General features: G+C 42.0%; 1 protein-coding gene across 1 annotated transcript in view; it reads left to right on the top strand.

The window, feature by feature from the left end:
- The first annotated feature begins 594 nt into the window (after positions 1–594).
- LOC124273148 (beta-galactosidase-like) overlaps positions 595–13,781 on the top strand; it is a 32,957-nt gene continuing 19,770 nt past the window's right edge. The window contains exons 1-10 of the mRNA XM_046708365.1: positions 595–855; positions 2,637–2,803; positions 5,046–5,196; positions 6,067–6,139; positions 8,294–8,388; positions 9,217–9,400; positions 9,609–9,664; positions 10,322–10,446; positions 10,880–10,920; positions 13,437–13,561. Coding sequence (XP_046564321.1) covers positions 790–855; positions 2,637–2,803; positions 5,046–5,196; positions 6,067–6,139; positions 8,294–8,388; positions 9,217–9,400; positions 9,609–9,664; positions 10,322–10,446; positions 10,880–10,920; positions 13,437–13,561 — 1,083 coding nt within the window. The 5' untranslated portion in view covers positions 595–789. The remainder of the gene's footprint in view (positions 856–2,636; positions 2,804–5,045; positions 5,197–6,066; positions 6,140–8,293; positions 8,389–9,216; positions 9,401–9,608; positions 9,665–10,321; positions 10,447–10,879; positions 10,921–13,436; positions 13,562–13,781) is intronic.

Here is a 13,781-nt window from a genome sequence, read left to right as displayed (position 1 = left end):
CTTTGTCGCCTCTTTAGATATGTGAGTGTGAGTGAGTGAATTTAGTTTTACGCCCCTTTAGCAATATTCCAGCAATATCACGGCGGGGTGACACCAGAAATGAGCTTCACATATTATACCCATGTGGGGAATCGAACCGGGTGAACGCTTTAACCACTGGGCTACCGCCCCGCCCCCTTTACATATGTGCGTACCTGGGGGGTATTCCTAAAATAATACCGATCGCCCAAGGTTTCTTATACTAATAACGCATCCTTCCACTAACGTAGGCATGGAACAGTTCATGCTGGAATCTCTGCGAGAATCATATATGACTCCTGAATGTAGTTATTGCATTTTGTTGCACATTCTGTTGTACAATAAAGAAGTTGATCATCCATAAAGACTTCTAGAATGCATCTCAAACAGTTTAACAGTTTATCATCATACTCTGAAAGCAAGTACTATGTTACCCGAATATCGATTTTGTTATTATTTAATGATCAGCACGTCATTAATCGCTATAAGCACAAAAAAGTGTAACTAAGTCTTAAGCCGCGCTGAACATTTCTACTTGTGGTAGGCCACTTGGAAATCAGAGTTACTTCCCTTCGACAACACTGTCAGCCATGAGATATGGCTCCATAATATGTGTTATTAAAACTTATAGGTAAAGCCGGAAAGATCAATTGTCATGTGACAGTATTGGCAGTTCAGTGATTATGACGTAATTAGGAAGGTAACAGGTTGTGTTTACGTGTAATTCTGCACTTGTGTGACAGGGATATAGAAGGTGACATCTCGGGCAGAATGGGGTGCAGACTACTCCGATCATGGACATCTTTGGTAGCTGCAGGACTGCTGGTGGTTGTAGGGGTGAGTGACTCCCACAACTCAAGGGCAGATAGATGGGCTCCCATGGATGTTCTTTATTTCCTCCATAACGGATGAAGATTGCAGAAAATATAATATCTAAACTTATTTCATCACAAGAGCTAATTTAATGATTGCGGAAATCAGCAGTAGATGTAGCAGATTTCATATAGATTGTTGTAACATTAAGAAAACATTGACGCCTGTTTTCTTATTGTGCAACATATACTTTGTGAATCATCTGCTGCAATACATGGAATTCTAAACTTGTTTCCGACTGAGTAGCTATGGCGCCAAGCAATTGATATTAGGAAAAATGAATCATCTTCATCTTCTCATAGTTCTACACATTGGTTAACTTCAAGTAATTAGGTATGTGTTGTGTAGATGCTAGTTCATATGAATAAACTCGTATTCCAACCAAGGCCTACACCTTGGTATAGTGCAAAGTTGTCTAGTTATATGCTGGACTATGTAGATGCAGGTGTGTGTTGTGTAGATGCAGATGTGTGTTGTGTAGATGCAGGTGTATGTTCTGTAGATGCAGGTGTGTTGTGTAGAGAAAAAGGTGTGTGTTGTGTAGATGCAGGTGTATGTTGTCTATATGCAGGTGTGTGTTGTGTAGATGCAGGTATGTGTTGTGTAGATACAAGTATGTGTTGTGTAGATACAGGTATGTGTAGTGTAGATGCAGGTATGTTGTGTAGATGCAGGTGTTTTGTGTAGATACAGGTATGTGTTGTGTAGATGCAGGTATGTGTTGTGTAGATGCAGGTGTGTTTAGATGCAGGTGTGTGTTGTGTAGATGCAGGTGTGTATTGTGTAAATGCAGGTATGTGTTGTGTAGATGCAGGTGTGTTGTGTAGATGCAGGTGTGTGTTGTGTAGATGCAGGTGTGTGTTGTATACATGCAGGTGTGTGTTGCGTAGGATGCAGGTAGATGAAGGTGTGTTGTGTAGATGCAGGTGTGTGTGTTGTATATGCAGGTGTGTTGTGTAGATGAAGTATGTGTTGTGTAGATACAGGTGTGTGTTGTGTAGATGCAGGTGTGTTTGTGTGTAGGTGCAGGTGTATGTTGTGTAGATGCAGGTGTGTGTTGTGTAGATGCAGGTGTTTCGTGTGTAGGTGCAGGTGTAGTGTAGATGTGTGTTGTGGTGTGTGTTGTGTAGATGTAGATGCAGGTGTGTGTTGTGTAGATGCAGGTGTGTGTTGTGTAGATGCAGGTATGTGTTGTGTAGATACAGGTATGTGTTGTGTAGATACAGGTGTATGTTGTGTAGATGCAGGTGTGTGTTGTGTAGATGCAGGTGTGTGTTGTGTAGATGCAGGCATGTGTTGTGTAGATGCAGGTGTGTTGTGTGGATGCAGGTGTGTGTTGTGTAGATGCAGGTTGTGTTGTGTAGATGCAGGTATGTGTTGTGTAGATGCAGGTGTGTGTTGTGTAGATGCAGGTGTGTGTTGTGTAGATGAAGTTGTGTTGTGTAGATGCAGGTGTGTGTTATGTAGATGCAGGTGTGTGTTGTATAGATGCAGGTATGTGTTGTGTAGATACAGGTATGTGTTGTGTAGATGCAGGTGTTTCGTGTGTAGGTGCAGGTGTATGTTGTGTAGATGCAGGTGTGTATTGTGTAGATACAGATGTGTGTTGTGTATATGCAGGTGTGTATTGTGTAGATACAGATGTGTGTTGTGTATATGCAGGTGTGTATTGTGTAGATGCAGGTGTGTGTTTTGTTTTTGCAGGTGTGCAGCAAATAGAATGTAACATATTTTCTTAATTTCAGGTTGAGACCAGAAGCTTTACTATTGACTATTCTCACGACACGTTTGTCAAGGATGGGGAAGCCTTTCGCTACATCTCGGGCAGCATCCACTATACTCGTGTACCGAGGGAGCACTGGAAAGATCGGCTGATGAAGATGTATGCTGCGGGACTGAACACAATACAAACGTGAGGATGTTAACTTGATGTATAAGCTGTACATAGTGGCCTCCCTTGGACTTGCCAGGAACCAATCATTGTAGGTTCATTGTAGCCTTTTAATCCAGAATTAAGTTGGCCATGATGTAGCTGAATTGCTGTTCAAAGGATCCCCGACAGCGTCATATCAAAAGACATTAAAATATGGTACTTGTTGGTCCCTGCCTGGCGCTCGGCATTAATGGGTACAACAAGGACTGGTCGGCTCGGAGTCAGTATAATGTGTCTGAGTGGGGTATTCATGCTTCACTGCCGCATGGTATCTCAGTGGGCTAGCACTATAAAACCAGCTTAAGTCTGGGCTAGTACAAGCAGCCGCACATACACATACACACGCATGCACGTTGTCATATGAGCGAAATATTCTCAAGCACGACGTTAAACCCAATTCCACCACCAAAAGAGCATTGAACTGAAGTCACTCCGATAGTGTATAAGCTCAAGAATAATGTTGAACTTTCAGATGTTTTGGGGAAATGGAAACTGAATTTCATATGTATTTCTGATTGCTCAAAAACACTAAAATCAATTTTTTTGTTAGTTTTGATTTTTGTTGATCTTGATAAGTCTGTTGAACACTGCAGTAAATATTCTTCTGCTCCCTCACCATAAGTTCCTTGTGTCGTTTCAGCACAAAATTAATGCATGGCACGGGATCTCTCTCAACTGTGTATTTTTTTATCCCCCGCCGCGCGTTTAGTGCGAAGCAGGGGATATAATATTAGGCTCCGTCTGTCCGTCCCTTCATACGTACGTCCGTACAAATTGGAATATGTTAAGAACCGTTGACTAGATTCTTTTCATATTTGGTACCTAGGTTCATCACAGTATAAGAAAGGCCCAAGTCAGGTTTGGTGACCTTGACCTTCATTTCAAGGTCACAAGGGGACGTTTTACCTGTATGTTAAGCTATCTCAAGAATCGTTCACTGGATTTTCTTCATATTGAATACCAAGCTTTATCTAGGAAAGGCGCAGGGCCCAGTCGATTTTAGCGACTTAATTTTCAAGGTCATGGCGACACTTTGAAGATTTCAGCATGTTAACCTGCATGTTAAGCTATCTCAAGAACCGTTCCCTGGATTTTCTTCATATTCAACACCAAGCCTTATCTAGGGAAGGCGCAGGGCCCAGTCAATTTGGGTGGCCTTCACTTAATTTTCAAGGTCACAGAGACACTTTGAACATTTCAGCGTGTTAAATTGCATGTTAAGGGACCGTTCATAATTTATGGCTAGGGGGGGTGATGATGATTTTTATGGAGAAGCATGTACAATGTGAATGATCCCCCCTTAAATTTATGTACAAAATAAGTGACCCCCCTGCATGTCATGTACAAAATCAGTGACCCCCCTCCCATTCCCATAATTTCTAAGCATAAATTGAAACATATTTATATGTACAAAATTGCTGCTGCCCCACCCCACGCCCTTATGTGTGTACAAAATTGATGGCTCCCCCAGAACACAATGGGTGAAACCCACCCACCCCCACCCCCCTTAAAATCATCATTTCACTAAACGCACCCTTGTTGTCTTTTAACTCCAACAACATTGTATGACAGATCTGTTTAATTTTCCTTTTTTTATTATGTATGTTAATAAAGTTTTGAGCATTTTGTGAAATGGCAATGTGTTTTCTCACTTAACAATATTTCATTGACAAGATATTATGCCATGACAAAAGGCCCATTGAGAAAGTTTGATGAAAGTGTTATGGATCAAATATATAATGATTCTCTTTTTTCATAAATTATGAAAGAAAATATCTAACATATCTTTGGAGCATCCTGTGAAACAGCAGTGTAATTTCTTATTTAGCAATCTTTCATTGTCAAGATGTTATTCCAAGGCAGAGGACACATTAGAAAAGATAAAATTTGCCTGCATTGAACATGTGAAATTGAGGTTAAGTTCCATAGCTACCTTTTATGATTGGAGTTAAAATTAAAACCAAAACCAAGTCAGCTGGGCTCCAAATGATTGTTTTGAGCCATTCAGTATTTGCTTAGGTGTTTTTAACCCAGGGGTATATTTTGTATATTGTTCAGTATATGTGATGCTTGCAATCCATTAGTATATTGTATATAAGTATGAAATATAAGATGTATTAGATATGACTATGGGTTCTGGTGACATATTCTGCATATTTTTGTGCTTATGATGCTATTTATCTAGAACTCTGATTATAAAGTTGATTTTCTGGTGTTGCAGCTATGTGCCATGGAATTTTCATCAGCGTCGACCCTTCCAGTCTGATTTCTCTGGGAATCTGGACTTTGCGACCTTCGTGAAACTGGCTCAAGATGTGGGCTTGCTGGTCATCCTGCGGCCCGGGCCCTACACTGATGCAGGCTGGGACTTTGTACGTCTTGTTTGGTTGCCTAGGTTACGATGTAGTGCTGATACAGGTGTTTGATACACAAGTCTGTCAGTCTGGGTCTGTATTAAATGTGTCTGATTCAGTGACACATTACACAGAAGGATCTGTTTTGTCTTGCACAGTTCAAAGTTGTCATTTCTGCATACAACTTAATCAATTATAGGAAGGTGTCACTTACAATGAACTTAAGTGTTGTCTCTAGCTGTTGTTTGGTAAGTCAAGTAATTTTGTTGAAAGATAATCTGGACGTACGGATAACCTAATGCTTCACTTGAACCACCGCTGAACTGTCATGTATTTTATCCATGTCTCGCTCGTTGTAGATGAAGGTAATTAAGCTCCACATAGTTACCTCCCTTGAACACATCAATCAAGACATGTTTCTTTACATTAGATGTTCAAATCGCTTTATGCGATTAAAATGCTACCACGTTATGCATGGATGTTTGCAAATTAAAATCAACAACAACAACCCTGTTTTCCCCGAGCACTTGCAAGTCTCATAATATGTGTTTTCTAACACAATTCACCATCTGATGTTTGCATTTTCCATAACTAATAGCCCTACACTTACGTATGACTATTTTAACATTTTTCCTTTTTTAAGTTAAAAAAAATTACCCTATTTATTTTTTAGAACATTTTTACGAACAGTATGAATACATGCTTCTATTCGTGAATATTATCATGTGTGTTTAGTCTACAAAATGGATAAAATGTGCAAAAACTGTCCTCTTAGAATTCCTATGCCATACTTGACCGCTCAGTGGATGTATATATGCCTGTCAGATACCCCAGCCCTTCGCCTGTGTCTGATGGAGACAAGATGGACGTCTGTTACTTCTGTTGCAGGGCGGCCTGCCTGGCTGGCTGATGGAGAGTCGCTACGTCAATAGGAACATCCTTCTACGTAGCAACAACACAGGTAGGCATATATATTACAGGTAGACACCAGGTTGGAAATCATTACAGGTGGACACACATTACAGGTGGGCACACATTACAGGTGGGCAACCATTACAGGTAGGCACACATTACAGGTGGGTATACATTACAGGTAGGCAACCATTACAGGTGGGCACACATTACAGGTAGGCAGACATTACAGGTGGGCACACATTACAGGTGGCCACACATTACAGGTAGGGACACATTACAGGTAGGGACACTTTACAGGTGGGCAACCATTACAAGTAGGCACACATTACAGGTGGGTATACATTACAGGTGGGCAACCATTACAGGTGAACACACATGACAGGTAGGAACACATTACAGGTGGCCACACATTACAGGTAGGGACACATTACAGGTGGGTATACATTACAGGTGGGCAACCATTACAGGTGGACACACATTACAGGTGGGCAACCATTACAAGTAGGCACACATTACAGGTGGCCACACATTACGGGTAGGGACACATTACAGGTGGGCAACCATTACAAGTAGGCACACATTACAGGTGGCCACACATTACAGGTAGGGACACATTACAGGTAGGCAACCATTACAGGTAGGAACACATTACAGGTAGGCAACCATTACAGGTAGGCAACCATTACAGGTGGGCACACATTACAGGTAGGAACACATTACAGGTGGGCAACCATTACAGGTAGGCACACATTACAGGTGGGCACTCATTACAGGTGGGCACACATTACAGGTGGGCACACATTATAGGTAGGGACACATTACAGGTAGGCACACATTACAGGTAGGGACACATTACAGGTAGGGACACATTACAGGTGGGCACACATTACAGGTAGGAAAACATTACAGGTAGGCAACCATTACAGGTAGGCAACCATTACAGGTAGGAACACATTACAGGTAGGCAACCATTACAGGTAGGCACACATTACAGGTGGGCACACATTACAGGTGGGCACACATTATAGGTGGGCACACATTACAGGTGGGCACACATTACAGGTAGGCAACCATTACAGGTGGGCACACATTACAGGTGGGTACACATTACAGGTGGGCACACATTACAGGTAGGCAACCATTACAGGTAGGCAACCATTACAGGTGGGCACACATTACAGGTAGGGGTAACATTACAGGTGAGGCAACCATTACAGGTGGGCACACACAGGTGGTGGGCACATTACAGGTGGGCACACATTACAGGTGGGGTGGGCACACATTACAGGTGGGCACACATTACAGGTGGTGGGCACACATTACAGGTGGGCAACCATTACAGGTGGGCACATTACAGGTGGGCACACATTACAGGTAGGCAACCATTACAGGTGGGCACACATTACAGGTGGGCACACATTACAGGTGGGCACACACACATTACAGGTGGGCACACATTACAGGTGGGCACCATTACATTACATTACAGTAGGCAACCATTACAGGTGGGCAACCATTACAGGTGGGGCACACATTACATTACAGGTGGGCACACATTACAGGTAGGCACACATTACAGGTGGGCAACCATTACAGGTTGGCACACACATTACAGGTAGGCAACCATTACAGGTAGGCAACCATTACAGTGGGCACACATTACAAGGTATGGCACACATTACAGGCAGGCAACCATTACAGGTGGGCACACATTACAGGTGGGCACACATTACAGGTGGGCACACATTACAGGTAGTAGGTAGGCAACCCTTACAGGTGTTCATACACACCATTACAGGTGAAGGCACACATTATATTCAGTGTTGTCACTTGTACCCCTAGTGTGAAGTACACAACCCTCTGCACTTAAAAGAACCCACTCATCCGACGGTAGGTGACCAGATGGTGGACACACGAACACATGCAGACACCTAGTTGCGGGTATAGTAATGTACAGTATCTAAAATACTGAGACTATGTGTCTCAGGTTGTGTGATACTCGCTGCGCTTAACAGGCTGCATGAGTTGAATACTCCCCAGAAGAAGAAAGCCAGAAAAAAGACATCCGTTGATCAAGGGAACACTCCAGCACCTCGAGCATGTACTAGTTGTGTGGAATATCCTACAATAACTGATGATTTGTACAATCTCCAGAGTTTGTCTGGCCAATGTCCTGTACATGTGTGCTTGTATACGACAGATTACATGGAGGCTGTGGCGAGATGGTACGCTGATCTCTTGCCCCGGGTCCGCCCTCTCCTCTACAGTAATGGAGGACCTATCATATCAGTGCAGGTGTGATATGTACCTAAAACGTTTCTTGAAGACGTAGATTCCCCACATGGGTACAATGTGTGAAGCCCATTTCTGGTGTCCCCTGCCTTGATATTGCTGGAATATTGCTGGAATATTGCTAAAAGTGGTGTAAAACCAAGCTCACTCACTTGAAGATGTAACAATTCAGGTTTGGATCATTTGATGTATTAGAATAGATGAAAGTGATTAGAATGTCAGTTAATCTTTTCTCTTCCAACTGATCAGGTACAAATCTGAAAGATCAGCGCATTAACAAGGGAGGTAACTCAGTTGCAGTTGCTTTACTGGTATCAAACACCAGTTATCTCCATTTGGTACTGAAGCACATATTATTTTCCTCCTGCACTTTTTGAGGATCACTTTTGTCCGCCTGGTTTGAATACAGGGGGAATATAGCAGTGTGCATATCCGTCCGTGTCTCTGTTTGAAGCAGAACTTCAAAACCATTGAATATTTCTGGATAAAACTTGCTATTCAGCTGAGTCTCATAGTGAACTGGTGTTTTTTGATGAATTGGGATTTTTTATTGTCATGGCAACAAAAAAGACTTTACTGAGAGTAGTGCTCATTTCTGGAGCAAAACGCCAAAACAATTGAATGTTCCAGATGAAACTCACTCACTCACCCTTCCAGCAACTAACACTCACCCAACCACCCAACAAGCTTGCTAACCAACTCACGCTCATTTTCTCAAATCCTAAATCCACTCAAACTCCTACCCATCTACTAACTCACTCACTCACCAATTCATTCACCATCTAATTCCCTCACTAACCACTGTATCACTCACTAACTTACTGGCTGCAGGTGGAGAATGAGTATGGATCGTACTTTGCCTGTGACCACAACTACCTGCGGACACTACGTGACATCATGAGGTCCTACCTTGGTGACGATGTCATCCTGTTCACAACAGATGGCGCTGGGGCAAGCTACCTCCGATGTGGGACTCTTGAAGGACTTTATTCTACAATCGACTTTGGGCTGACAGGTTAATGTTACAAGTTACAAGTTCAGATATTCTAGAAATATAACTCCCTGATCAGGTATGTTTTATTCATTATTTTGTGAATCTAGTAAATGTCCAAATTATAACTGACAAATTTATAACAAATTATGAAGTAGCCAAACCAATCCAGGACATGGTGTCATATTATTTCTATTTATGCAAATTCACCAAATGGTTAAACAACTTTCAGACTCGCCCGAGAAAGTGTTTGCTGTCCAGCGTCAGTTCCAGCCTCACGGCCCACTGGTGAGTCACCTGATGCCTGACGGTTCATGGATATGTCATGTGACACTTGTCTCAGTTTGTCTTTCACTCGTCTCAGGATATTCTTTCTTTTGTCCTTACATCATAATGTGTGTGTCTCAAATGTTATATCTGTAAATTTCTAGAAATACACTTTCTAACTTTCAACTGTCAAACAGTGTTATTCACTTTTGTGATATTTGTTGGCGTCTGTATGTAAATACATAAATCAACCAAAAGTTTTTTAAATTCAATGTCCCTGTTTGCAAGATATTTAGAATCAGGATTTACATTGAAATGATATATTCACTCTATTCGTGATTTTGTTTCATACAGTGAGTCATGAAATGCTTTTCATAAAATATCTGGGCAATATTCAACTGTTGATGAGTGAGTGAGTATGGTTTTACGCTGCTTTTAGCAATATTCCAGCAATATCACGGCGGGGGACACCAGAAATGGGCTTCACACATTGTACCCATGTGGATATCGAACCCATGTTTTTGGAGTGATGAGCAAATGCTTTAACCATTAGGCTACCCCACCGCCCCAGCTGCTGTTGGTTACAGATAACAGATTCATTTCACTATCAAGGTAAAATCTTAATCATACTAGATCAGGAGAGAGTGTCGTCATGGAATTCTGTTTGCATATTTGCAGGTGTGTTCCGAGTTCTACGTGGAGTCTCCTCTAGACTACTGGGGATACAACCACTCCAAGCAGTCTCCCCAGCAGGCAGCGCAGAGTCTGGACCTCTTGCTGGCATATGGTGCCAATATCAACATGTAGGTATATCTTGCTGGCATATGGTGCCAATATCAACATGTAGGTATATCTTGCTGGCATATGGTGCCAATATCAACATGTAGGTATATCTTGCTGGCATATGGTGCCAATATCAACATGTAGGTATATCTTGCTGGCATATGGTGCCAATATCAACATGTAGGTATATCTTGTGGCATATGGTGCCAATATCAACATGTAGGTATATCTTGTGGTATATGGCACCAATATCAACATGTAGGTGTATCTTGTGGGATATGGTGCCAATATCAACATGTAGGTATATCTTGTGGTATATGGCACCAATATCAACATTTAGGTATATCTTGTGGTATATCTTATCAACATGTAGGTATATCTTGTGGCATATAGCGCCAATATCAACATGTAGGTATATTCAATTGTCAGTAAAACTGTTTGTCTTTTCTGTAGGTATATGTTTGACGGAGGAACCAATTTTGGATATACAAGTGGTAAGTGTCAGTGTAACCATGGTAACAATAAATATCGTTATACGTTATTTACGAATCTTTGAATTTAAATTGGTTAAACCATATCATGTGAAAGACCAATAAATTTAAGTGCTGACCTAACAATAGCAAACTGAATCAAAGAGTTTTACTCAAATCACATGACTGACCCTGACCTTGAAGTATAGGAGAAAACATGCCCCCGAGGTTTTGGTAGAGAATGTTTTGGTAGAGGGATTTCCCTCCTCCCAAGGTTTTTAGCCCCTCGGGATTTCCCTCCTCCCAAGGTTTTTAGCCCCTCGGGATTTCCCTCCTCCCAAGGTTTTTAGCCCCTCGGGATTTCCCTCCTCCCAAGGTTTTTAGCCCCTCGGGATTTCCCTCCTCCCAAGGTTTTTAGCCCCTCGGGATTTCCCTCCTCCCAAGGTTTTTAGCCCCTCGGGATTTCCCTCCTCCCAAGGTTTTTAGCCCCTCGGGATTTCCCTCCTCCCAAGGTTTTTAGCCCCTCAGGATTTCCCTCCTCCCAAGGTTTTAGCCCCTTGGGATTTCCCTCCTCTCAAGGTTTTTAGCCCCTCAGGATTTCCCTCCTCCCAAGGTTTTTAGCCCCTCGGGATTTCCCTCCTCCCAAGGTTTTTAGCCCCTCAGGATTTCCCTCCTCCCAAGGTTTTTAGCCCCTCGGGATTTCCCTCCTCCCAAGGATTTACATTCTCTACCAAATCCTTGGGGAAGTGTTTCTCCTAACATATAAACTGTCAATGATGGATAATTATAATGTAGATGATCATTTAATGAAGCTACATAACAATAACTGAAGTGCAAGTAAAATCAATTTAATGACAGTAACTATAAATAGATAATTCAACCCCAACATCTTCGTTGGCTTGGTGGCCGTGAGTTAATAACCTGAAAGATGCGGTTCCGATCTTACGTGAGAAAACATTTGCACTTTGAAATTAGTCTTTGTGAAGATTTCAAACACTGGGAATGTTGATGTTCATAAAGAGTTATGAAAGAATAATGACAAAAAGTAAAACCTGGGAAGAGGTCTTACTTACAAAAAGTAAAACCTGAGAGCAAACAAAAACCTCAAATGCGGTTATTCCGGGAAAACAAGAGATGCTTAATATATAGTGAGAGGCACTCTTCAGGTTTATATTATTGATGTATCACTTGATCAGCCGCGTTTGATACGGTGGATCACCAGATACTTCTATCAAGACTTATGTTACAGTACGGATTAAATGATACGACTCTTCTATGGTTTAGGTCCTACTTATCAAACAGGACTCAATCTGGTGCTGTTCATAATGCTCAGACCAAGGAAGCTATGCTTCTTTGTGGTGTACCACAGGGATCGGTTCTCGGTCCTGTATTGTTCTCTTTGTATACCAAAGAAATTGGCGACCTGCTTTGTGAGAAAGCTACTAATCATCATCTCTATGCTGACGATACTCAGTTGTTTGATGGTATTACCAGGGGCTGTGACAACAATTCTGACTTAACCAGAATTGAAGATGCCATCGACGATATTGGTGCGTGGATGTTCAATAACAAACTAAAACTAAATGAACACAAGACAGAGGTTATGATTGTTGGCACAAGTAACATGTTAGTAAAATCACAACATGATCAGCTGAAAGTTGGAAGTATGGTCATTCAACCTTCTCCATATGTCAGAAATCTTGGCGTCCTACTCCAATCTGACCTCTCCATGAAGAAACAGATTTCGGATGTATGCAGAAAATGTTACTTCCATCTGCGTAACATTGGACAGATCAGACATCTCCTGTCACAGGATGCTGCGGCTGCCCTGGTGAGAACACTGATTCTCTCACGACTTGACTATTGCAACAGCTTGTTGGTTGCAGCTTCACAAGAGTCCATCCAAAAGCTCCAACGAATCCAGAACACAGCTGCCCGCATAGTTACTCTCCAACCTAAACACTGCCGCATCACCCCCATCCTGATGTCTCTTCACTGGCTGCCTATTGATATTACTGGAATATTGCTAAAAGCAGTGTAAAAACCTTTCTATTAAACTCCCTCTAAGGATGTCTCCATAGGAGAATGTGCAGGGAGAACCTGCACTATTTCTTCACCAAACTTGGCAAACTTTGACCACCGCTTTCAATCAAAATGAAGAATGGATGGATTCTTGAGCCAATCAGCTGTAAGTCAGCTGTCAGATATACCTTTGATGGTACTCCTTGTTGGGGTACAAGCCAGAGTACATCCACAGAAGTTTCATCCTTTTAGAGTCTTCAATGGAGACTGACTGTTTGGTTTTCGCTTTTCTGAAGCAATATATCCAGCAACATCCATGCATGGGGATATTGATGACACCAGAAATGGGCTCACATCCCATGTGGGATTCGAACCGGAAGTATCAACTATGTGGAGAATCTATCAGAATATGCACTCTGATTTTAACTCCTCTCTAAGACATTGACACTTCATGAATATGGTTTCATTGTTTTATTAATGATGCAGCAATTATCAGTAGCGGCTGTTGTGTGTTGAAGGAAGTTTACCAGGAACTGGGAACAAGGTGAAGTTTGTCACGACGACGTACGACCATGATGCTCCCATGTCTGAGGCAGGAGATTTGAGGGAGAAGTACCACACGATACGGAAAGTTGTTTACAAAGTGAGAATTATGACTGCAGTCTCTTCAGCATACTATTGCCAGAAGTTACATTGATCTACTTAGGTCTTAGGACGCTCTCCCTCACCAAGCTGACATGACACGCTACTTTACAAAGTGGGGGAAGTCACTCACCCACCCATGATTCTGGGTATATCTCAAATTCCCATACAAAATTCACATCATACATAATATGGTGGTCAAATTAAAGTGTCATTTTTAC

Source organism: Haliotis rubra, unplaced genomic scaffold, assembly GCF_003918875.1.
Source record: "Haliotis rubra isolate DU_JTF1 unplaced genomic scaffold, ASM391887v1 Scf177, whole genome shotgun sequence".
In the NCBI taxonomy this organism is placed as follows: Eukaryota; Metazoa; Mollusca; class Gastropoda; order Lepetellida; family Haliotidae; genus Haliotis; species Haliotis rubra.
Note: the sequence above shows the minus strand (reverse complement) of the source record. Positions and strands in the feature narration are given on the sequence as shown.